Source organism: Meriones unguiculatus, chromosome 11, assembly GCF_030254825.1.
Source record: "Meriones unguiculatus strain TT.TT164.6M chromosome 11, Bangor_MerUng_6.1, whole genome shotgun sequence".
NCBI lineage: Eukaryota > Metazoa > Chordata > Mammalia > Rodentia > Muridae > Meriones > Meriones unguiculatus.
In genome coordinates, this window is record NC_083359.1 from 88,171,420 (window position 1) to 88,197,482 (window position 26,063).

Here is a 26,063-nt window from a genome sequence, read left to right on the forward strand (position 1 = left end):
AAAGAGAAAATGTAGACTCCGGCAGTCAAATATGCCCAGGCCTCAGGTTCTCACTGGTAGGCTATCACTTGATCATTGAGATAATTATGGGATGGCCCATAATTATGTGAGGGTAACATGGCCACACAGCGCTTTTCATGTCCCTGCAGATTGTTGACTCTTTGAGAAAGTTCTTATCTCCTGGATTTTTTTTTCATGTCTCTCCAGCACTTGCTTTTGAGACACAGCAATTAAACACAAGTCTACTTGCTTTTAGGGTGGGCTTCCTGGCTATTTGGATGAATCCAGCAACCTTCCTGGACATTGTTTTACTCCATCCTGCTGAGCTCAAGGAAGTGTGCATGGGCTGGCCGAGCAGGAAGGGACCAGCCTCTGAAATGACCACCAAATATTTTATTTCGTTCATTTTCCTGGGAGGCTTCAGTCTCCAAGATAGTGGTGGCAAGACAGGAGGGCAAGAACGAAAGCAGGGAGCCAGACCAGGGAAGGCACAAGTGGTAATGGTCTCTGACAGCTAGATCAGCTGAGGGAAACGACCCTGGCTGAAGTTAGTATGGCTTCGAAAAATCTGGTTGGCGAACCTATTCTCCTCCTCGGAATCATCCCCACTGGACTTCCGGTGGGCATTCTGGTAGAGCACTGCACACATCCCGGTGAGCCAGGCGGCCACAGTGCCCGCGGCGAAGATGCAGAAGCCGATGAGCAGTAGGAAGATGTAGTCATGGCTGTCCAGGTGTGTGATGCACATGTACTGGAGTGGGTTCCCCACCCGAGTGATGGGCCAACCCCTCAGCTCAGTGGGCTCTGTGCACATGGCGATCTGACCATCTATGAAGAAAAACACAGCAGGCAGGGTGCTCAAACAGCGGGATTCCCAGTGTCCCAAGCCAAAGGGAAGGGGTATCTGGAGCTCACTGCTCCAAGTGTGACCTATGGGCCACAGCAGTGCTGGTGTCACCTAGACCTTGTTGGAAATGCAGAGTCTCAGGCCCACACCCAAAACAGTCAGGTGCTAGTCATGCAGATTTTGGCAGGACACCTCACATCCTCTTTGAGTCCTTACTTTTCCACCTTATAAGCCCAAGCCACGACATGTAGGAAGTTAAACTTGCCAAGTTTCCACGTCCTTGTTTATAAAATGAAGATGAAACTATCACACGCATCAAGAAGGTTGGAAGCGTTGCATGAGATAAAGTGTATACACTGAAAGCTTAGAAAATAGCAGTTATGATTATGACAGGGGGAGAAGGCAGGCTGCTCTGTCAGGTGTGCACAAGCCCTGGAGCTTTAGCTCTGCGCACTCTACCAGTCTGGTGCTGGGTGGAGAGATACCCAGGTGACTACCCAGCATGGTGGACCGGTAAGCTCTGGCTCAGGGGCAAGGCCAGGCTTTCCAATGACCACAGTTAACCACAGCCTAACTCCTATCCTCTAAGCTTCTACTGTACACATTTTATCTCATGTAACGCTTGCAACCATCCTGATGCACAGAACAGTCTCCTCTTTATTTTATAAATAAGGAAATGGAGACTTGGGAAGTTTCATGGCTTGAAGGTGCTAGATAACTCCAGGGATCTGGCCAGGAGACTAGGACGGAGCTGTTCCAGGAAGTGTAGACATGGCAGTTATAGCCAGAGGAGCTCCTTTTAACTTTAGGGTAGGAACTATGCAGCTATGCGGTGGTGTTAAGGTCCTTGGTGACAAGGATATTAGGGAAGTAGGTTTGGCTAGGAAGTCCTAACAGAAGCCGGTGGTAGGAGAATTATAGAGGGGTTTGCCAGGTAGGTGTGGGTGCCTGGAAAGAGCAGCAGAGGGGACGATTCCTGCCCCCTCCTTCTGTGTTCCAGTAGGAAAGTTACAACTGGGATGTCAGCAGGAAATGGTCCTGCTCACGGGGTGTTGGGGGAGGTTGTAAACCTATGCGGGAAAGCCAGTGCAAAGATTGTGCCACCTTCATGGCTTGCAGTGATTGCTGAGGACAGGAGAGAAAGCTGGTTCCTGCTAGACTGAATGTGGCTAGGTACCCCTGAGGCGCACCTTGTTCCAATAGACAGTAGTGGGAAAGAGGCTGTGGAGATGAAGGGGCAGAAACAACAGTCATGCCTCATGACTTAGGCCATGCCTTCATGGCCTAACTGAAGGCCTTCCTGGCCTCTGCCTGAGAGTTCAAGGATGGAGCCAGGGGGAAGCTGCCAAAGTTCCCCCCCCCCACCCTGCATTCCATCCAGACAGGTTTCCCAGGTCACCTGCTCAAACTGCCAGCCACATATCCAAAGAAAGACAGATCTGAAAAAGGAAAACGTGGGATTCTGAGGGTCGGAGCTGTGTCTAGGGGTTTATCTTATGCTATTTTTAAAAGAGATTTGGCTTTCAAATCGGGGCTTGGGTGGCAGAGATGAGACTAAACATTAAACACACACTTCCCTATTTCAGAGCATTAACTTTGAAAGGAGCAATTAGGCAGCGATTTTAATGCATTGTTAGGCTGCTGTGCGAGTGAGAGATGTGGGTGGCTCTGTTGGGAGGGAGGTCTGGGCTTCTCTGCAGCTTCCTGCTCTCCCCTTCCCCCATCACATCACTGTCAAGGTTGAGCCTCTCTCCCAGTCTCCCTGATCTATGCTCCCAAGTTTACCAGCTAGGGTCCATTTCACACACAGACCCCAGGCCGCCTCGCCCAGGTTTGACTCTTCCCAGATACGTGGTGAAAAGGTTCCTGTGATTCCTACTGTGAGCCTCAGAATAACACCCGCAGCACCTGTCCAGGCTCTCAGCATCTGCGCCCTTCAGCTTTTCTCCCTTGTTGCTCTCCTGCTAGCTCACTTTTGCACCGGTCTAAATGTCTTACACCTTGATCATCACATCCTGCTCTGGCCCTCATCTGTCGCTAGCTGTGTCATACAACTCAGGGCATCAACAGCCTCTTTCTTCAGTCTTCGCTTTGTCAAGTTCTTCCCCTTCTGTAAGAACTAACCTTTAAGCTTCTCTATTCCTACAAGAACTTCTGCAGCCACCAGGCCCCATAGGTCAGAGGACGTGCCATTGTTCCGCTACTGAACTTATCCACAACATTGCCTTGTGTCATTATAATATGCCTGCCACGGTCTACCCTGTGTGTGATGCTGCCAGAGGAGTTTTACTCTGGAAGATCTAAAGTATATCTGATCAATACTATTATTAATCAGAGCTACTGTTCATTGCTATCTGAAATGTATTTGGGGTTATTATTTTTTTTTTTTTTAGTAATTCTTTCTTACGTTAAAAACTTTTTATTAGTTCTTTGTGAATCTCACAGCATGCACCCTAATCCCACTCATCTCTCTCTCGCCTCATACCTACCCCTCCACCCTTGCAACCTCCCCTCCTCAAACAGAGAAGAAAAAATCTCCTTGTGGAAGCTGTAGTGTGTCACAATGTACCCTTTTGTCCACATTTTTTTTTGTTTGTTTGCATATGTTCACTGCGATGACCTGTTGGTTGAATATGAGGCCCCTGGCTTCTGCTACTCTCTCAATACTGGAACATCACTGGGGCTCTCACATATCCTGTTGTTGCCCTGTATCATGGAGATCCTGCAGTTTGGGGTCTATAGGACCTGCCTTCATGCACTCCAGCAGTTCATCAATGCGGCTGATTGAAATTGGGGTGGATGAATTGAAAGCCCTGGATCTGGGCCTAAGAGGTACCTGAGCTGGTCAGCTCGCCAGCAACCCCCACTAACGGGGCCAGCTCTATCCTGTTGTCCAGGCAAGGTGCAGGGCCTGTTTTCCTGAGTGCTGCAGCTGGAGAGGGACAGGGCCAGTTCTCCCACTCTCATGACCCAGGGTCAGCTCTCCCACCTGTCATAGGTGGGGAGGGATGAGAAAAGGGCGAAGGGCATCATTCCCTCATCTGTGGTACTACCCAGCAGACAAGTTGTGGGGCCAGTGCTCCCATGTTCACACCCTCAGAATCAGCTCACTAAAGTCCTGCAATCAAGATCAGCTCTCCTGTGCCCAGGTGAGATAAAGGCTCTGCTCTCTCAAGTACAGCAGCAGGTGAGGGGCAGAGCCAGTTTTCCAGCTCTCATGACCCTGTTGGGGCCAGCCCTCCCTCCCACCCACTGCTTTGGTGGCAAGGACAAAAGGGAGGGGAGAGGAGTTTCTCCCTTGCTGATACCACAGCACAGAAGACAAGAGGCAGAACCAGCCCTCCCATGCTAAAAGCCTCAGGGCCAGCTCACCTACAACCTGCACATCCAAAACTAGCTCTACTGTGCTGCCCAGGCAAGGCGCAGGGCCTGCTCTCCTGAGCACTGCAGTAGGTAAGCGGCAGGGCCAGCTCTCCTATTTGATAAACTTGGGGTGAGCTCTCCTACCTGCTATAGGTGGCAAGGTGTGAGAGGGGGCATCTCTTCCTCACCACATAGCAGACAAGTAGCAGGGCCACCTCTCCCATACTCACAACCTCAGGGTCTGCTCACCTGAACCCCCTGCAACCAGGGTCAGCTCTACTGTGCTTCTTAGGTGAGGGGCAGGGCCAGCTCTTGTGCTCTCCTGATTCCAGGGCCAGGTCTCCTGCCTGCATTAGGTGGTGAAGGGCAAGCAGAGAGGAAGGTATCTCTCTCCTTTGTCCATGCAACCACACTATCTTCGGGATGGCTCCTCAGGAACTCCTGCAGTGTGGGGTTTCTCTCTCTTGATACTGTAGCTAGTGAGGCAGTGGAGTCAACTCTCCTGCTGTCATGGTCCCAGGGCCAGCTGTCCCACAATGCCCAGGTGAAGGGTGCAGCCAGTTTTGCACAGTTCTCAGACATCAGTATGTTCCTTGGCGGCAGCCCAGACTAGGGACATCTGCCGGGCTTTTGGTGGTATCAGACCCCTGCTGCTGAAGGGCCATGGACCCAGATGTGGCCCCCGGTGGCAGCACCAGCTACTCTCGTCAAGCTGTTCTTCACTACCCTCGAGTCTCCACTTCCGTCTCTGTTTATTGTGTCCACACCCTTCTGTTTCTCTTTCTCTTCCATTTCTTCACCACTTACTTGCTCCTCTTAGTGGTGCCTGGGACGTTTGAGTGTCTGGGGTCATCTCAGGAGTGCAATGCCCGCTCATGCATTCTGGCACCAGGAAGGGGACTGCCTAGGCCTGAGCAGCAGTGGGCTGGTGGTCATCTCAGGCTAACTCCTTGTCCATGCCCCATGACACTGGTCTGGTGGTCTTCTTGGGTTTCCTCCTTGCCTGGGCCCATGAGTGGCTCATTCTCCACAGGGGCCCATGGACCTAGGTGGGGCTCTTCTAGTCTCTGGCCCACTCCCCACCCTGGGAGCCGGCCTGGGCTTCTGTGGCACAGGCTGGTGGTTGTCTCAGGTTCACTTTTTTCAGGGAATGTTAGGCCACTAATCATTCAGATGTTCACAGGTCAGAACACCGAGGGTAGACATAGTCTCTCTCCCCTCTGCTGCCTTCTGACACACACATGTGACACAGCCACATCTGCAATGCCTCCAGGGGCAGGAATTTCTTAGTAATTTTTCAAGACAACTGGATTCTAGTTAAATTCTACTGAGGTTAGAAACACGTTGCGTCATTTTGAAAATCCTTAGAAATTTTGTATTAGTTTGGATTATGGTCTAGCATCAGGCCAGTTGTAGTAGATCTTCTTAGTTCCGAAAAGTATGTGTTTTACCTTTGTTTAGTACATTATTTATTCTGTTTAACATCCCTTAGATTGTGTTAATATAGAGATCTACACCCTTGCTGACTTTTAATTTTAATTACATTTTATGTTTGTGTGTATGTATGTGAGTGTGTGTGTGAGGTGTGAGTATGTGTGTGTGTGTGTGTTTGTGTGTGTGAAGGCCAGAGGTTGACATCTTCTATTAATGCCCACCTTGTATATTTTGAAACAGGGTCTCTCACTCACCCTGGGGCCCACCATTTTGGATAGGCTGGCTGCCAACCAGCCCTAGGAATCAGCCTGTTCCGCCCTCCAGTGCTGGGCTAGAGAAATGTATGGCCATGTCTGGTGTTATACATGGCTGCAGGGGGATTCAATCTCAGGTCCTCATGCCTTCGTAGTGAGTCTTTACCCACTGAGTCACCTCCCAATCTTCCTTGCTGATTTCTTAATCTATAAATACAGATGGTCTCTCAGTTCTTGTTTGTCTATTGGTTATTAGTTCCCTCAGGAAGGAATTTTACCTTTTCTTAACTTCATGTAAAAGTCACCCTTCCCTAGCGTCTTCCTTCTTGTTTACCTTCTTTAGGAGTATAGATTTTAGTATGTTTATCCTATATTATGTGGCCAATATCCACTTACGAGTGAGTATATACTATATGTGTTCTTTCTGTTTCTGGGTTACCTCACTCAAGGTGATCTTTTCCAGTTCCCACCATTTGCCTGTAAATTACATGATTTCCTTGTTTTTAATGGCTGAGTAGTATTCCATTGTGTAAATGTACCACAATTTCTGTATCTCTTCCTCTGTTGAGGGACATCTGGGTTGTTTCCAGATTCTGGCTATTACAAATAAAGCTGCTATGAACATGGTTGAGCAAATGTCCTTGTTGTATACTTGAGCATATTTTGGATATATGCTTAGGAGTGGTATAGCTGGATCTTGAGGTAGCATTAGTTCTAATTGTCTGAGAAAGTGCCAGATCGATTTCCAAAGTGGTTGTACAAGTTTACATTCCCACCAGCAATGGAGGAGGGTTCCCCTTTCTCCACATCCTCTCCAGCCTGTGTTGTCACTTGAGTTTTTGATCTTAGCCATTCTGATGGGTGTAAGGTGAAATCAGGGTTCTTTTGATTTGCATTTCCCTAATGACTACGGACGTTGAACATTTCTTTAAGTGTTTCTCTGCCATTCAATATTCCTCTATTGAGAATTCTCTGTTTTAGCTAGGGAAGATGCTCAATCCTCATTCAGAAGGACAAATTTGATAGACATTGGACGCAGAAGACAGGGAACAGGACAGCAGCCTACCCCATATGGCCTCTGAAAGACTCTATTGATTGAGTTATTGAAGCAGAGGCTGAGACTAATAGCCAAACTTTGGACACAGTGCAGGGAATCTTATGAAAGAAAGGAGAGACAGAAAGACAGGAGCTCCAAAAGGAGACCAACAGAGCCATAAAAAAATGAGCCCTGGGGGCCCTGAAGAAAATGATACCCCAACCAAGGACAATGCATGGAGAGGACCTAAAACCCTGGCTCAGATGTAGCTCATAGACTCAGTCTCCAAGTGGAGTCCCTAGTAAGGGGAGCAGGGACTTTCTCTGGCATGAACTCAGGGGCAGGCTCTCTGATCACCTTCCCCTGGGGGGTGTGTGTGTGTGCAGCCTTGCCTGTTCATAGAGGAAGACAGTGCAGCCAGTCCTGATGAGACCTACTAGGCTAGGCTCAAATAGAAGGGGAGGAGGACCTCCCCTATCAGTGGACTAGGGGTGGGGCATAGGGGTAGAAGGAGAAGGGAGGGTGGGATTTGGGAGGACATGAGGGAGGGGGCCACAGCCGGGATACAAATTGAATAAATTGTAATAAACGATAACAATAACAAAGGAAAAAGTCACCATTCCATATAGCTCTGTCATATTTTAACCTATGTTAAAAAGATACATAGAAAGTTATAACTGTTGCCTTGCAGTTATCAACTAATAGTTCTTTCTGTCAGTAAAGCTTCTTGTTTTAAAGAGTACTTTCACCATAGTGTGGCTGGACTGAATTCCTTTTGGCTGGTGTTTGCATTGCTTATCTTTTTCAATTCTTTTAGTGTTTCAAATTTTCTATATTTAAGATATATTTCTCTGAGCAACTTATAGCTGAGATTTTTCTCCTGCCCAAGCTAGTAAAACTTTCTGTTGTCAGTCCATTGTATCTAGTAATTTGTTACTTGTTTTACTTTATCTCACGTACCATTTCTTCCCTTTTTTTGCCTTTTTGTTTATTATTTGAATCCATTTTCTTAGCTTGTTAGTAATATATTATTTTTCTAGTTTGACTTGATGACTTCAGAGATTATATACCTGTGTACTGATAGTGGCATATTTGATGTATGCTAGGTATCACATGAAGAATTTATAAAATTTAGCTGTAAACCTACTCTGAAGCAGCTTGGAGGGTAGTGTTAAATATTGCCAGGCTAGGGAATGAATAAACTGTGTATCTATCCTTCCTCCCTTACACAGGGCTACCAACGCTCTGCTCTGACCCACTCCAAGGGGCATCGTTCACATTATAGATGTGTGTCTAGGCCCCCTGATGTCCCTTTTTCCAATACGACTCCAGTGGGCCCGAGCATCTGCCCCAGTTAAAACTCTCAGGCACAATTACAGATGTTATTAATATTTAACTACTTGCAAATGGTTCCTGTGGAAACATAAACTATCCCCTTGTTTATTTCTGCACACAGCACCGTACTCATAGGCAGTAAACATGTCTTCCAGAACCAGGTGTGTGCAGGAACCAGGGAGTCTGTGCCTCAGAACCACACGTTAGTTGTAAAAGGCTTTGAAGCCTCCCTTTGAAACTCAGGGTCCCTTCTCAAAGAACTTTCTCCTTGCAGAAAAGATCATGGTTCAGGGCAGGGGCCATACTTCAGATGTGCAGGCGTTTGGTGTGGAAGGAAGCAGGCCCTGGGCAGCTTTCCATGAACACTCAGCCTCACTGTGTGCTCAGGGAATAGACTGTCTGGGCTATGGTGATGGTGGTGGTGGTGGTGTTTGAGCCCGAAGGAGGTGGCCAGGGTACAAAGGGAGGATGGAATCTGAGGACATCCCTGCAGTGACATCGCCACCAATTTTCCTTTCCTCCCAGCATCTTTCCTCTCCGCAGTATTGAGGATTCAGTTTAGGGCCTAGTGAACACCAGGGAACATTCATCACTGAACAAGATGTCTAGCCTCTTTGAACCTGTTGTTTAAAGCAGAGTCTCACTAGCTTTCCTAGGCTGCAAACTCAGTCTATCTGTGGTCCAGGCAGGCTTTGAACTTGGGATCCTCCCACCACAGCCTCCCGAGACCCACCAGGTCTGGCTCAAACTCCTTCCTGGTCCTGTGGGGGAGTAGTAGTTCTCATGAACCTTCTATTCCCTACTCGGGCTCTACTTTTGCTTACTCGAGTGCCATTTCCTCATCACCTAGTTATGATGTCCTAAGCTGGGCTTCACCAGACTACAAACTGCTTGTGTGTGTGTGTGTGTGTGCGCGCGTGCGCGTGTGTGGGTGTGTGTGTATTTGCATACAGTCACTCTGTGCTGGCCAGTTTTATGTCAACTTGACATAAGCTAGTGTCATTCAGTTGAGAAAATGACCTCACCAGATTGGCCTGTGGGTCCACCTGTGGTGCAGCCCCATGGATAACACGCAACTGACAACGTTTTAGGAGTGAAAGGCACTACTACTCCCCCACGGGACCAGGAAGAAACAGACGTCTCCTTTCTCGCATCCCTTATTCAAGGCCTAAGCATTGTGGGTCCCACCTTCACTCTTACATGTCCTGATCCTTAGTGTTCCTCCTGCGTCAGTGTTACCCTGGGCTGAGCCAGCATCCCCCCTCACTTACTCCTCCTTTTCTGACAGTCTTTCCTCCGTACAGCATTGGGAGCCAACTGTCAATCACAAAGCACGTTACTTCCCGGCCAAAACCCCTTCCAGCCCCGTTGTCACATTAGGATTAAATTAAACACTCCTGTTGGCTTATTTGCTGTGTGGTCTGGCTTCTGCTTAGTTTTTTTTTTTTTTTCCTTCCCTCATTCCCTTCCTTTTCCCCTTGCTTCATTTTCACTTTCTGGTACGTCAAACGCATTTCATGCAAGCGTCCTCACTGTTGCTCATCCCCATGTTTAGAAAGACCCTCCTTTACCTCTTCACATTTCCATGGCTCTCCTTTACTCTATTTAGTTCTCTGCTTGGAAGCCACCAGCTGGAGACCGCCTGATCTGAGGCATCTGCCCAGCCATGATGACATCAGGACCACACTCCATCCCTTGAGAGCAGTTGTTTCTGGCTGTATGTTTGCTTGCTGCCTTCCTCTCATGTGAGAATGTCAAGTCCACACAGCATGACTCTTCAAAGGTGGTATGCCCAGGTACTCAGGCTCCAGGCTTAGCTTCTTACACTTCAATAATGGTCACTTGGGGCAACAATACCATATTTCAACTTGGACAAAGGCTGGGAACAGAGAATCTTAGCTATTACAAGAAAATAAATTGAGGCTGGCAAGGGTTTGTCTAATGTGAGTTCAGTTCCAGTCTGCGTTGGTTGGTTGGTTTGGGACAGATTTGAATCATTCTGTACCCTAGCCTGGAATGCACTTTGTAGGCCAGGTTAGCCTTAGATTTTCTGCAGTCCTCCTGCCTCAGACCTCGAAGGGCTAGGACTACAAGTATAAGCCACCACATCCAGCTAATTCCAATTTTAGCTATATTTTAATTAGATGTATCAGGAATATATCAGTTATTCCTTTGTGTTGCGAAAAAGACCAGATTTTTCAGGATGTGATGAAAAAAAGAAGTCACCGCCTAAGGGCCGGGCAGTGCATTCAGTCTTTTTTACTTAGTGTGATAAGTTTGAAAGAGTTTACGTCCCATCCCCAGGAGCTCTGGCTCCTCACATTCCTTGGGCATGGAGCCCTAGCTGAACAATGCCTGCCTACCCCGCTTCTGTCTCCTCCGCATGTCGCTAGCACTCAGAATCATCACCGAGAAACATGGGTCTGCACTTGAAGTGACAGCAGTGGCTAGCATTGCTCAGCACTCCTGACTGCAGCTCCGACATCTTCATGTGGATTTAGTTCCTTTAACTTCCACAACAGCACAAGGAATAGGGACTCCTTTATTTTCCGGATGAGAGGACTAGGCTGCATGAATATTATTTTTAACCCCAGTCAGGAAGTTTTTAAGGGAAAGATGCAGAATTAAAAGGCAGGCAGTTCTGGGTTGAGTATGTAGCTTGGCGGTAGATCATTTGCCGAGTCTGTGTGAGGCCCTGAGTTGATCCCCAACACAACAGCAGCAGCAGAGCCCATCTTAGCTTCACAGCTCAACCAGGACTTGGGAATTTCATGAACAGAAGATTTTTTCTCATTGGATGGCTTGGGAGCATCATAGAAAACATCACGTGAAACGGTAAGAAAGTCAGTCCTTGACCTTCATCTCACAAAGCAAAGTGTAAGTTCTCAAGGTGAGTCAATTCCTTGGTTTCACTTGCCACATTTAGGCTTTCCTTCCTTTCCTTCTCCCCAGTTCCAAGGGACAGAGAAGGGACCAGTGCTTGTTTCTAGGGACCATTTTCTCCCTCATCATGGAGTCTCCCCTCTTTAGTGATTTTTCCCTGACTCCAGAATCTTTCCTGTTTCTTTCTGAATTAACAGATTAAGAATTGGATCTACATTTTTCCTTAGAAAACACTCTTGTGTCTGCTTATATTATCACTGTGTATACTTCCACAACCAAACTTCCTAGAAAGGAGACTTATGTACTCTTCTCCTGCACCTTCCATAGCCTACCCTGACTTGGGACTCATGGCAGTGACCTGGTAGTTAAATATCATGGAGAGTTTTGGGTCTTTCAGTGCATTGCTGTTTGGAGACGCTGGCTTCTTTCTTCTCTTCCTCCCTGCCCCCCCATATGCTCACACTCAGCACGCTTCTTGAGTTATGTCCCTCTTCAGTAAGATGACATTCCCTGGAGCCTCTGCGTTTGTCCCTTAGAGTCTTCTAAACCTTCTTCCCTTGGCTGGTCTCATTTCGTTTGAGTTCAGTGGTCACCAGAGACAGTGATTCCTCACACGTGTGTTTGATGGCCTGTTCTTCACTCTGAACTTCTGAACGCATTGTCTCACAGGATCTGCTGCTCAGTGACTCAAGGGTGGATTGGTTGCCCTTAGCCTCCTTGGCAACCCCTCTTCAAGAGCACTGGGAACACCAGGAATGGGAAATCACAGGACTTGCCTCCAGGTGTGAGATACCTAAGCTGACCAGAAAAGAGGCTGGGAAGACAAAGTTGGTGTTTGCAGGCTCCAGCTGGCGCTGACTCACTCCTGCCAAGCCCTTTCCCCCAAAACATACACAAGGCACTGTTGGCCTTTCATATCTTCCTGCTATAGAAGATGATTGTAGCAGAGTAAATTGTAAGTAGATATGGCTTCTACATAACCTCCACTTATAACAGACTGTACACTCAGAGCTGGATGTGAGGCAACCACGGAAGACCACAGTCGCATCCCAGAAGCTATGAGAAGGGTTTCCTTTGGCTCACAGTTAGTCAGGCAAAACTATGGCAGACTTGGGCAGCTGTAATTATATGATATTGAGGATCACACTCAGGGTCTCATATCTACTTGGCAAATATCCCACCACCAAGTAAAAGGCTCCACCTCAAAATACTGCTGTTTGTTTTGTTCTAGAGACAGGGTCTCACTGTGTAGCCCCGACTGACCTGGAATTTGTAAAGCAGACCAGACTAGCCTTGAACTCACAGAAATCCTCTGGCCCTTAACCTGTCTCCTACGAGCTTGGATGGTAAGTGCCTGGATAGTATTGCCTGGTTTTGAAATATTTGCATCTTTCATTAAAAATCTACTTGACTAGGTGGAGGGAAAAAAAAATCTCATCCAACCTAGACTATCATGGTAAAACTGTAAAAACCATCAGAACATAGTTTTATTAAGAGCCACTAGACTCCATCAAAGGTGTAAGTCTAGTAACACCTACAAGGTCATAAAGTATGCACTAAATGGCTAACACACAGTCAAGATGTGTGAGCTAAGAAGACAGCTAAGAAAGATGAAGTCAGAGGTGTACACAGAGAGGCGTCAATTACCCATAACTGGGTGAAGAGTATGTGACCATCTCCCTCACTGGACCATAAGAACATGCAGTGTGTCACCCCTAATTGACTTGGCTTCTGATATGCTCAGAGAATTAACCAATCCCAACAGAAATCACCCTGGTCTTTGTCCGGTTTCTGTCATCTTATAATCCCTACCCCCACAGGCAGTTCGGTGGCCATCCATTCAGTTCTCCCCACTGGCTCTGGGGAGCTTCCCTGACTCCTTTCTTCCTGCAATAAATCTTTAGCTTTGAGAGTTCCCTTTGTTCTTCCTTAATGTCTTACTTTTCCCTAATACAGTTTACTTTTATGTTGCTTATACTCTCATGCAGGCATAAGTCAATAAACTGGAGAGTCACTGTCTTGGGTTGGCTTCTAGTGACCATTGAGTGTCTAGTACCTTCAATTCTTGGCTCACACCTATTTGGACCACAAATTCCCATTGCTATGAAAAGAACTGCATCATAGCCATGGTGTGCTAGCTCATCATGGGACTAAAACAATGGGGCCAATTGATTCTGGACTAAATCCTCCCAAACTGTGATAAGTCAGAAATGTCAGGAATTTCATTATGGTGATGGGAAGATGACTGGGCAAGTGTTCTAGCTCAGTGAATTTCCCACAATTGTCCGAGCTAAACCTTAGGAGTTATCCTTCTCTTTCCCCTTCCTTTTATTTTCCAAATTTGTTCATTCGTTTAATGTATATTTATTGGGCACTTTCTCTTCATCAGGCTTTGTGTTATTTTCTAGTGTTCATGGGCTTTACATGATACACAAGAGCACAGTCTTCAGATTAAGGGTCCTTTAGGAATGGACCCTTGTATTGCTTTCTAGTTGCATCCATTATGCTGGGCTCCTCCAGGTGAGATTTGCTCTTTATCTGTGGAAATGAGGAACCTCAGGTTGGCTGTTCTGGCCGGCCTTTACCGCTGCCTTCCAGAAGCCCAAGTTTGTTAGGTGTTTTGAGAAGCCACGTGGTGAACCGTGGTGCTTCCCTGACTGAAAAACCTTTAGACAACTTACTCTAATCGATCCCATTTGGCTTGAGTAAGGGAGCCTGTCAGATCAACTGGCTGGCTACCCTTTTTTTTTTGGAGTGTTTTAGTTATTTCCTCTTCCGCCCCTTCACTGTCCTTAGAACAACGATCTTCTAACACCAAGGCCAGGGAGCATTTTGTAAGATATGACAGCCAGGCTGGCAGAGCAGTTGACAATGTTTGAACCATCTGCTGCATAGAAATTACTCATTTCTTCTCAACTCCTCTCCCTACCTCTTCCTCTAGTCTTTATTTCAGTTTCTCTAGTGGAGGAGCTTGGAGTTGGGTTAACATTTATAGTTGAGATGGCGCAAGACCTGAATTCATTCCGGAAATCTAAGCACAGCTGAGGATGACTTTGTGCTTGGGGTGTTGAAATGGGACCATTATTCTATTATAGCTGCTTGGATACAGGATGAAATAGCCACAGAATGAAACTAAGATGTTCTCTGCTCAAAACGCCCTCGAAATGACTTGGACCTGAAGCAGCACATGATCCCAACCATCTGCTTGCTGCAGATGTCCCTCGGTTGCCTTGTTTACCCATCTCTGTGGCAACCTTGCCCAGGTTCCTCCTTGGCTTCTGGGCCCTGCCACTGGGCTCAACTGGAACAGCCTAAGGACTACAATTTAAGAGTTGATACAAAGGGACCTAAAACACCCCACTCCCTGGCAGCCAGTCACTTTCTGAAGTCTTGATTTCTGATTGTTTCCTGTTAAACTGCAAATGCCCCACGAGGGAGACATTTCCAAACATAATTACCCATTAGCATCTCAGTGAGAATTAATTCATCCTCCAGCTGAAACAGTCCCAGAAGCTCTAGAACATAGGATGCTGCCATAGTCTTTCTGAGAAGTAGCCTAAGGAAACTTGCATTGGCCGATCAATGACTCAGAATTTCAAGGAGTCAGATTTTTGAGCCCATTTAGTTTAAGGACCTCTGCTTGGGTGTGCCAGGCCTGGGAGGAAAGACTGGAACACTGATTCCCTTGTGATGGAGGACAAATTGGCAGAGCTTAACACAGGGAATAGACGGGTACCAGAATCAGAGGCTTCCTGCTTCTTATTTTCCCCTCCTAACTACGGTTGTAGCCATCTTTACCAGAAATACCTCCGTTTCTACTTTTACCCATCATGCACTTGTTTACCTGGGATCCTATATGTTGAGCATCACTTTTCTCTTCTATCATGAGCGTCTTATCTGTCTTATCTTTCTATCTAGTCCTGAAGCCTGCCAGATACAAGGAATCTTTGAGAATTTCAAGTTCTGTTCCCCTACTTTAAAAACAAGAAAAGTGGTAGGTTCCTAGGTTGTTTCCTGTTTTCTTCTTCTTCTGATGTCCATCCTCTTTGCCTTTCTGGATGGGGATTGGACGTTTTAGTTAGGGTCCTCTCTCTTGCTTAGTTTCTTTAGATGCACAGGTTTTCTGGTGTTGGTCTCCTTGGTTTGCCTGTGGTATATATGCAAGATTAGAGTCTCACAACAGTGTGATGCAGCCATGATCATTCAGGCCTTTACAGCCATTGAAGCAGGACATTCTCCCCAAGCATGGTTGGATACCATAAAAAGCTAAAATGATACGCTCAGGATGCGAGGCTAAGCACTGCACTCAGGGTCAGCCGCTTTGGACCCAGAGAAGAGCATGTCTGATTGCATGCGGGTTGATGCCCCAGGTCCCGCCTCTGAGAAAAAGGTATGGGACGGGTCTGATGCTCTTTGGGTGGATGACACCTAAATGAACATCTGTACAAAGTCCCAATTTATTTCTAATATCAGAGATCAGACCTCTACTCTTGCCTGATGCGTCTAAAACAAAAAGGGGGAACTGTAGAGAGCTGCGGAATGCTATGCCTTAAAGATGGAGCTGGTTTCCGCCTTCCACCTTCCGGATGGTGAGTGCTCTCTGTCACGAACAACTCCACATTTGGCTAAGGCCCAGGATCTGGCTTGCTTCCATGTATGTGGACCTATCTGCATTGCCCCCGTGGCACGCCTGGGTTGGCTACCCAGAGGCTATTTAAGCTGTGGGCTGGCTTTCCCCGGGGTCCGAGGATTGTTCAATGTTCCTGAATAAACAGCATTGAAAAAAACAAACAAACAAACAAAAAAAAAACAAGAAAAGTGAGACTCAGTAGCTTTCTTAAAGTCACACAGCAGTGTCGCTACAACCAGGCAGGGCTTTCTGGCTTTCCATTCTATTTTATGTCTCTTCTATCCCTAGATGGTCTTGTAAGACAGGAATTAGGATTTTCTTTGTCTGTGTTACAACCATCTTCATATATATCTGCACACATAATACAATAAATGTTTTAGAGTCAAAAAGGTTGGTGTGCCCAATAACAAGAAAATAGTATAAAGATGGAAAATAACCTTGAGCTTTGATGCCAGGGTATATCTATGCTGGGCCAGACCCAGTAGTCACTTCTCTGTGAGGACATTTGCTATAGTTTGGGTATCAAATGTTTCTCCAAAACTCATGTTGAAGGCTTGATCACCAATGTAATGTTCAGATGTGGGTCCCTTGGGAACTGATTGGATTGTGGGTGCTTTGACCTACTCAATGGGATAATCCATTGCTGAATTCATAATCTGAGGTCATTATTGGGAAGTAGTCATAACTAAAAAGTGGGGCATCATTGTAGGAAGTAGGCCACTCTCTTCTGGGTCCTTTTCTCCTTTATCTCTCTGCCAGAAGTCTAGAAACCATGGAGACACCCATCTGTGGACTTAAAATCTTTGAAACATGAGGGAGGCCAAACAACTGTGTTCTCCTTTAGGTTGTCTTTGCAGGCATCTTATCACAGCAAAAACAAGCAAGCAAGCAAGCAAACAAACAAAAAGCTACAAAACAAGCACCAACCAACCAACCAACAGCCCCCTCTAACACGGACTAACACAATACGGAATTCCAAAAGTTCAGCTTAAGGCTTCTGTGTTAAGTGGCTTCCCCAGCACTAAGAGAGCTACTATCTTGTGCGGCTATTCAAATGAGCTGAAGTGGCTGGATACCAAATTAACTTAAAAAAATCAGTAGCCCTCCTATATATGAAAAACAAAAGGGCTGAAAAAGAAATTAGGGAAACTACACTCTTCACAATAGCCACTAATAACATAAAGTACCTTGGTGTGACTCTAACCAAGCAAGTGAAAGACCTATTTGAAAAAAACTTCAAGTCTCTGAAGAAGAAATTTAAGAAGATATCAGAAGATGGGAAGATCTCCCGTGCTCATGATTGGTAGGATTAACATAGTGAAAATGGTCATCCTGCCAAAAGCAATCTACAGATTCAATGCAATCCCTGTCAAAATACCAACATAATTCTTTACAGATCTTGAAAGAACAATTCTCAATTTCATATGGAATAACAAAAAACCAAGAATTGCTAAAACAATCCTGTACAACAACAGATCTTCTGGAGGTATCTCCATCTCTGGTCTCAAACTGTACTACAGAACAATAGTAATAAAAACTGCATGGTACTGGCATAGAAACAGAATGGTGGATCAATGGAATCAAATAGAAGTCCCAGAAATAAACCCACACACTTACGGATACTTGATTTTTGACAAAGAAGCCAAAACCATACAATGGAAAAAAAAAGACAGCATCTTCAACAAATAGTGCTGGTCTAACTGGATGTCTACATGTAGAAAAATGCAAATAGATCCATATTTATCACCCTGCACAAAATTAAAGTCCAAGTGGATCAAAGACCTCAACATAAAACCAGACACACTAAATCTGTTAGAAGAGAAAGTGGGGAAGAGCCTTGAACTCATTGGCACAGGAGATAACTTCCTGAACAGAACACCAACAGCATAGGTTCTAAGGTCAACAATCAATAAATGGGACCTCAAGACACTAAAAAGCTTCTGTCATCAGAATAAAATGACAGCCTACAGATTGGGAAAGGATCTTCACCAATCCTATATCTGACAGAGGGCTAATATCCAGAATATATAAAGAACGTAAGAAGTTAAACACCAACAAACCAAGTAATACAATTAAAAAGTGGGGTACAGAGCTAAAAACAGAGAATTCTCAATAGAGGAATATTGAATGGCAGAGAAACACTTAAAGAAATGCTCAATGTCTGTAGTCATCAAGGAAATGCAAATCAAAACAAGATGAGATTTAATCTTACACTCATCAGAATGGCTAAGATCAAAAACTCAAGTGACAATACATGCTGGAGAGGATGTGGAGAATGGGGGACCCTCCTCCATTGCTGGTGGGAATGTAAACTTGTACAACCACTTTGGAAATCGATCCAGCACTTTCTCAGGCAACTAGGAATAGCGCTTCCTCAAGATCTAGCTATATCACTCATAGGCATATATCAAAAATATGCTCAAGTATACAACAAGGACATTTGCTCAACCATGTTCGTAGCAGCTCTATTCATTAAAGCCAAAATTTAGAAACAACCCAGATGTCCCTCAACTGAGGTATGGATACAAGAATTGTGGTACATTTACACAATGGAATACTACTCAGCCATTAAAAACAAGAAAATCATGTAATTTACAGGCAAATGATGGGAACTAGAAGAGATCATCCTGAGTGAGGTATCACAGAAACAGAAAGACACACATGGTATATATAAACAGAAAGACACACTCACTTAGAAGTGGATATTAGACATATAATATAGGATGAACATACTAAAATCTGTATACCTAAAGAAGCTAAGCAAGAAGGAGCAGCAAGACGATCAATCCTCATTCAGAAAGGCAAATGGGACAGACATTGGAAGAGGGAGAAAACAGGGAATAGGACAGGAGCCTACCACAAAGGGCCTTTGAAAGACTCTACCTAGCAGGGTATCAAAGCAGATGCTGAGACTCATAGCCAAACTTTGAGCAGAGTGCAGGGAATCTTATGAAAGAAGGGGGAGATAGAAAGAACTGAAGGGGACTGGAGCTCCCCACGGAGAGCAACAGAACCAAAAAATCTGGGCTCAGGGGCCAGATTTCTGAGACTGATATTCCAAACAAGGACCATGCATAGAGATAATCTACAAGTCCTGCACAGATGTAGCCCATGGCAGCTCAGTCTCCAAGCAGGTGTCCTAGTAATGGGAACAGGGCTGGCTCTTTGATCACCTCCCCCTGAGGGTAGAGCAGCTTTGCCAGGCCACAGAGGAAGACTTTGCAGCTAGTCCTGATGAGACCTGATAGGCTAGGGTCAGAGGGAAGGGGAGGAGGACTTCTCCTATCTGTGGACTTGGGGAGGGTCATGGGAGGAGCTGAGGGAGGGAGGTTGGGATGGGAAAGGGACCAGGAAGGGGGCTTCTGTGAGATACAAAGTGGATAAACTGTAATTAATAAAAAATAAATAAATTAAAAAAATTTTACAAAAAGAAGTAACAATTAGAAATGCATTTCAGCACCCCAAATAGCCACATTCAGCTAATGGCTACTGTATTGGATATCACAGATAAAGCATTCACAGTGCTGTAGGAACATCTGCTGGTCTGCCTAGAGTAAGACTTTGGGAGTTAAAGGGGGGCAGATGGAGAGCCCAGGAGCTCAGAGCTGAGTGAGTAAGTGTGTGGAGAACATCCTAGGAATATTTTAACCCTGCCCCACGAGGGGAAACAAATATCCCAGGAAGAACTCAGTCGCCACTCTCACCTTCAGATAGCACTCACGACTGGAAAATTACAGCTGCGGCCAGGAATTAGTTCACCTATTTGCTGACCTGGGTTAGAAACGAGATGGAATGCATGCATCTGTTCTAAAACCCTACACTCACCAGGGCTCAGGAGGGCCTGGCACCTGGCGCATCATCATATGCTTCCATTTCTGTTCTCTTCTGCTTTTGGAAAGCCAACTGTGTAAGACTGAATACTTTCATACATCTGGGTAGAGTGTCACTGTAGGATTTTGTCTAATTCTTTTGATAATAGTGCCAAACATCTTGCTAATTTGGGACCATTTCAGTATTCCTGTTTTCTATAACGTTATGATGAGTTGAGGTGAACAAAACATTTCAGTTTCCCATAAGTCTCCCTTTTAGGGTTGAGGGGGTCCCCTGAACCCAGGATATGATGTAGAAGAAGGACATACCCTAACACCTTTTCTTGAGGCCCCTCCATTTCCTTTCAGGACCTCTGCTTCCTTCAAGGTTTTCCTCTGTTGCAGAATTCATCTTAGCTAGTCAGAGAGCCCAGTAATTCATCCCTTCCTCTGACAGGAGAGCCGATAATGGCTTAGGGATACTTATTCTCCTCAAGAAGTTAGTCGTCTTGCAGGGACCTTTTCAAGGGCATGACATTGGGGGTGTGAACATCCTATGTCTAATTTCAGCTCAGGAGTAGGCAGCAGCTGGGGAGAATTGGAGTGAAGCTCGGCTCAGCACTCGCAAGTCACAAGGCTACGCTGCCCCACAGCTGGACTAACCTTCTTGCCTTCTTACCTAGAAGAGGCACATCGGCGTCTGCCTCTTCTAGGAAGTGGGGTTTCCTGTGGGTGGAACTTTAAGATCCAGGCTCAGTGACGCAGGCACAGCCAGCTTGGGGTTGCTGGTCCAGTCCCAAGTCTCGTAACTCACCGATAGAGAACCACATCTTGATTTTTGCCTTTTAGTTTGGCTCTCCAGGGTCCGGAACTCTGTGTTCACAACTTATCTAGCATCTGACTCCTTCCAGGAATCCCCTCACCTCTTTCCTCATGGGTTAAAATTCAAGGACCTAACAATCACCTTTCCAGATTTTATGCACCCTGCCTGCATCTCTACAGTCCTGTTACTACTCAGCCTTCTGTGTGTTGAGTCCTCCTGAGGTCCACCTCTTGTCCAGGGAACCACTTGGCTGACATCTTCTCTATAGCATTGTTCATTTCTCTCACATCTACCAACCATTTGTTTACAGAATGCTTAGGAAGTCTCAAGCTCCAGGCTAATAGCTGTGCATAAATGTTCTTGTTTCATCATCATGACAGCCCTAGGTAGGTTGCTTCTATTATTATCCATGTCTTAAAGATGAAGAAATTGGAGTTCAGAGAGGTTAACTGACTTCTCTGATATCCTATAGATAGCAAGTGGCAGGTTAGGATCCTAGCCCGAGTCTGATTCTCTTGAGAACCTGAGCTCTGCTGTCTGCATGGTGGCTGTCCTGTCACTTGTAGCCAAGGCTGATGTCTAAGGCACCTACTGGCTCCAGTTCTACCTAGTTCTCCTGTGCCCCTGACCTTGGGGGCACATAATGACGACGCTGTTCTAGTGTTGTGTGAATCTTTGTGTCCACCCCCAGAGCCTGGGTTAGTTATACCCATTGGCAATTGTTTGGCAATGGGAGTCACTCAAAACATGCTTGAAGGGATGAACAAATGAACTGAACGGTAGCACGGAAATCTGTTACTTCACCGTTTTTATCTTCCCTCCTCCCCCGCCAAGACAGGGTTCCTTTGTGTAGTCTTGGCTGTCCTGGACTCTCTTTGTAGAGAGACCAGGCCAGCCTCAAAGTCACAGAGATCCGTCTGCCTCTGCCTCCCCATGGGCTGGGACTACAGGTGTGTGTCACCATGGCTGGCTGTACTTCACTGCTTTTAAAAAACTATGTTTTATGTGTTCGGGTAGGTGGTTTGCCTGCATGTACTGGAAGTGTACCGCATACATGCAGTGCCTGCTGAGATCAAAAGAGGGTGTCAGATCTGCGGAACTGGCGTTCTAGACAGTAGTTAGCTTCTGTCTGAGAGCAGGGAGCTGGAAAACTGAACCCAGGTCCTCCACAGGAACAAATGCTCTTACCCACTCAGCCATCTTCCCAGCCCCTCACTTCTTTGATAAGGAACATGTAGATTTGACTACAGCGTCTGGACTAATGCTCAAGGACAGCACCTCCTCCCCTCAAAGGCACCTACTCACGAACTGTGCTCTCCTTCACAGTCAGGTCACCCTGCTTTTGTCACTGCTTTCTTCCTATATCCTCAACTGTGGATGTCCAAGGAGAGAAGCGTGGGTTCTGCTCTAGAACATGCCGGCTTCACCATATATAAGTAGGAGAGTTTGCAATTGGGAGTTCACCAAGAATGTTTGCTTGGAGGCGAAGGTACATCGAGCCTGTAGAGTGATTACAGGTGAGCCAAGAGAGATAACGCCTCCTCCGCATTAAACAATAGCTAAAGGGTGAGTGGATTCCAGTGAATTATCTGTGTGTTCATCTTGGTGTATGTTTGTGTGTGCATGCGTAGACACATGTGCATTTATACATGTACGTATGTTATGGAGATGTAATATATAGGTAGGTATGTATATATGTACATGGCTATACCTCTCTTTGCGTTCGTATGTTCATGTGTTTTTTTAATGTGTTTACATGCATGTATGCTCATGATTTTTTTAAATGTGTGTGTGTGTGAAAGTTGTGCAAGTAAGAAAAAGAGGAGGGAGAAGAGGAGGGAGAGAACGAATATGGGATTGAATAAGATCCATGTGAGAACCAGAACTCCTTTTAGAGATTGGGTAGATTATGTAAAATCTGATAGGAAAGGGAGTATTGCAGTTACTTTTTGATAGTGCCTGTTAACCAAAGTAGATGATCTTTTGTGAGTTCTAAGTAGTACACTGATAAGAAATAAAACTGGCTTAGTTATGTTTAACTCACCTGATATAAGATGATAGTTATATGGTTTAAAGATTTAAAAAATAATACAGTCTCATAAAGACCTTGCTGTAGTTTGGATCTAACAAGTTTCTGGAAGTTCCTTGAGAAATGTTAAAGGTTCGATCCCTATTCTCTGCAGCTATTAGTAGGTGGAGGAAGCTTTAAGAGGAGGGGAGTAGTTAGAGGAACTTGTGCGGCTGGGTGCATGCCCTCGAAGGGGGTGTTGGGACCCTAGTCTCTCTAGCAGCTTCCTCTGCCACAGGCGCTCACTATGACATCGCTTTGCTACAGGTCCAAAAGCAGATCACGGAATCTTCAGAACTCTGCGCCGAAATAAGTGGTTTTTCTCTCAGGTATTTTGCCAGCTGACTCTAAACTGAGTACAGCTCAGACTTTGGCTTGAAATCACTTTCTTTACGTTTATTAGGGGTGTGACTTTGGTCATGCCAGCCCGTGTTTTCATCCAATGGACAAGCTTGAAAATACCAATCCTAGGCTCTTCCACAGGCTGGTGGTACAAAATTTATTTAAAGTTTGTTGTAACATCCAAGCAAAGAAAATGAGACTTGCAAGGAAAAACTGTCCCTGTTACAGAGATTTATTTGGCCTTGGCCTATTCGTGTTTTCTGAGATATTTCTCCAAGAAGTGGCCTGGAAGGTTCCTCTGGGCCTCTGGACAGCAGAGGGGGATGAGCAGCCCAGCTGTAGGTCCCACTGGCCAGTCAAGGAAAACTGTCTGCCTTTTATCTATGAAGGATTTATGAGCTTGGCAAGATAATTATGCCTTCTGCTGCCTTTGAAAACATGCAGTGAAAGAGACCTGCTTTATAATCTTGTTCAATTTGGTCCGAATTAAAAGAGTCAAGGAGTCCAAAGAAGTCAGCCTGAAAATTCTGAGAAGACACAACTGTAGAAGCAGAAATTTGATTAAGGAAAATTGTATGAGGGGTGAAAGACTGGTGGATTGCACAGTAGACTTGGAAGCCGGAATAGAAGGCAAGTTGCCATGGTGTAGGAGCTAGGGTAGGAGGTTGCCCCGGCAACCTGGTGGCCACTGCTCAAGGAAGATTTGTATGTATAGGTGGATAATACGAGACCAGCACAAGGTTGGGCCACTCGACATTCTGTGGTGGGATCGGGGAGGGGCTCAAAGGTCTTACCCCTTCCTGAGGAACCTTTGGCAGTTAGTTGTTATCAGTGAAGGGGAAGACATTTTCTTCACTCTTAATGCTACTGAGAGGATTTCTAACAGTGTTACAGTTCCTTTTTGTTCATTCTAACAAGTCAAGATGCAAGTTTGGGCAGTAGAGTCAGATGCCCAGGGCACAAAAGGTAAGGAGGCACTCTACTCTCTCTGAGTGCTTATTGTCAGCGCCTCCTTAAATTTGGTCTGAAAATCCCAGCTTGCTTCACTCTGGTGTACTTCCTGCCTGGAAGGCCTTTTTGAAACATGGCCACTGGGAGCTCTGTAGTGCTGATTATTACTTGGAGTCATCCTGATTCTCTCTCTCCACTAGCTCTTGCAGTGTCATTCTTGGCCAGGAATGGCCACGTCAGCAGGACAATGCCAGTGGCTCCAGCCTTTCTAAGGGGCCTCATCTCTCAGAAGCTCTGACTTCCCTGGGGTTGAAGGATACAGAGAGTCCCCGGGAAGAGGATGTGAGGCATTGGGGTACTGAAGGAGCCATGGCAGAGAGGGTTGGGTCAGTGCAAGCAACTACCTTGGAACTTTCCCAGGTAAGGCTCTAACGCTGGACTCTCCCAACTTGACCTGTCCCCCGATTCATCCTAGTCTCTCCTTCCTTGAGAGGTCAGTATTTTGAAACAGACCTATCCAAGGCTTTCCTTCTCTCCTGTCTTTTGCTGTCTTTGGAGCTCCTGTGCCTCTTTCACCCTGTGGAACTTTCCCTTAGTCTGGTTGGAGTCTCTCTCACCTATGAATGGCTGAGTTTATTTTAGAGCCTGGAAAAAATTCAGTCACCGCATCAATCAGATTAAGACAGTTTACCATTGGAGCCCAGCATCCCTGGATTACTTCGTTACTTTACAATTACAGTACTTATCATTTACATACACATTTCATTGGCTACAGTTCTGAAAATTATGTAATATGTACCAGTTTTATGGATGGGAAACTGAGGCACAGAGAAAGGCTATTTTCTTCTAAAGGCAGACAGTTGTTAGGTGACATGTTTGAACTATGAATTCTCATTCTAGAACTTTTCCTACAGTCTTATTGTCTCTCCAGTCAACCCAAGGAGGGACCAGCCCAAACAACCACAACGCTTTCAAGTGTTTTCACCCAGCTCTCCTTCCCACCTGACCACCTTGACTTACCCTTTGAGAAACCAACTCCTCCTATTCCTCCATCATATCCTTTTCCCCATTCTCAATCAATCCCTCACCTGGTGTTTCCATATGGGACACTAATAAGTGGATGGCGAAGTCCAGGAAAGAACAGTTGCAGTTCCAGGGGTTCCCGCTTAGATACATCGTGTTTAGCACCACCAGGTGTTGGAAAGCATCTTCGTCGATCGTCTGCAACCCGGTATTTCTGAGGTCCAGGTACCTCAAAGAGCTGGTGTTGGCAAAGGTGTATTTGTCAAGATACAACAGGTGAGGGTTGTTTGAAATGTTCAGCCGCACCAGGTTACCAAGCACTGAGAAACTGTTTGGGGAGATGAAAGTTAGGTTGTTGGAGCTGAGGTCAAGGTAGATGAGTTTGAAGACCCCGATGAAAGTGTAATCCATCACCTCTCGAATCCGGTTCTTCTGACAGTCCAAGTAAACAAGGTCACTGAGAAATCCTAGTTGCAAAGCTGGTAAACTAGTGATTTTGTTATTATTCAAGAATAGCCTCCGGGTGTTCAGAGGAATGTCATCGGGGTATTCTGTTAGCTCCAAATCTGTGCAGGCTACTTCTTGGTCTTGACACAGACAATTTTGTGGACACTTGGACCCTGCTGCCATCCCCATTCCAAAAGAAAAGAGTAGTAACAACTGGGGGCCAGGGTCTGAAGCAAGGAACATAGTAAGAAGCCACGGTTCCCCTCCTTCTACCTTCCTGAGGGCGGGTACAAGCTGTCCTTCTGATCTGAAGGCTGCCGAGGGGTGGGGCAGGGCAGGGGATGGGTGCTGGAAAAAACTGTAACACTCTAGCTTTGTGTAAAGCAATTTTCCATTACAGGAGAACTGAACAGAAGTTGAAACGAGAGGCCCAGTGCCCTGCTGCCGGCTTGGTGGCTCTGCCGCTTGGCTTGCTCAGTCCGGAGTGTTGTTGGAAGCTTGCCCGCTTGGCGGCCTTGAAAGGTCTCACCCTTTCCCTGCCTTTGTAAGTGAAGGGGAGCCAGGGGAGAACCACATGACAATGAGGTTGCCAGTTGACACTTTTGTGATGTCAGCAGCCTCAGGAGACTGGGGGTGGGGGTGGGGAAGCAGAGGGAGAGGCTTCTCACCTCTTCTTCTGGGTGGTGGTGGGGTGTGTCGTGTATGTAGGTAAGTTTGCCCTCTGGAGGAGTCAGGCATGTGGAGGTGTGTGGGAGGGGAGACGCATGAGAGCACTGCGTACATGCGTGTGTCAGTACATGCTTAGAGTGTTCATATCA

At 46.0% G+C, this 26,063-nt stretch overlaps 1 protein-coding gene and 1 non-coding gene across 2 annotated transcripts; both read right to left on the bottom strand.

Annotated features, from left to right (window-relative positions):
* Positions 1 to 380: 380 nt before the first annotated feature.
* Lrrc52 (leucine rich repeat containing 52) lies at positions 381 to 25,554 on the bottom strand. Its single transcript, XM_021642594.2, has 2 exons — positions 24,864 to 25,554; positions 381 to 828 (listed from the first exon to the last, which is right to left on the bottom strand). The coding sequence occupies exons 1-2, from the start codon at positions 25,486 to 25,488 to the stop codon at positions 515 to 517; spliced, it is 939 nt and encodes a 312-aa protein (XP_021498269.1). The 5' UTR covers positions 25,489 to 25,554; the 3' UTR covers positions 381 to 514.
* Positions 5,360 to 5,490, bottom strand: LOC132646604 (small nucleolar RNA SNORA17). The gene has a single exon (XR_009584866.1). It is a non-coding gene; the product is annotated as a small nucleolar RNA SNORA17 (small nucleolar RNA).
* Positions 25,555 to 26,063: the final 509 nt, after the last annotated feature.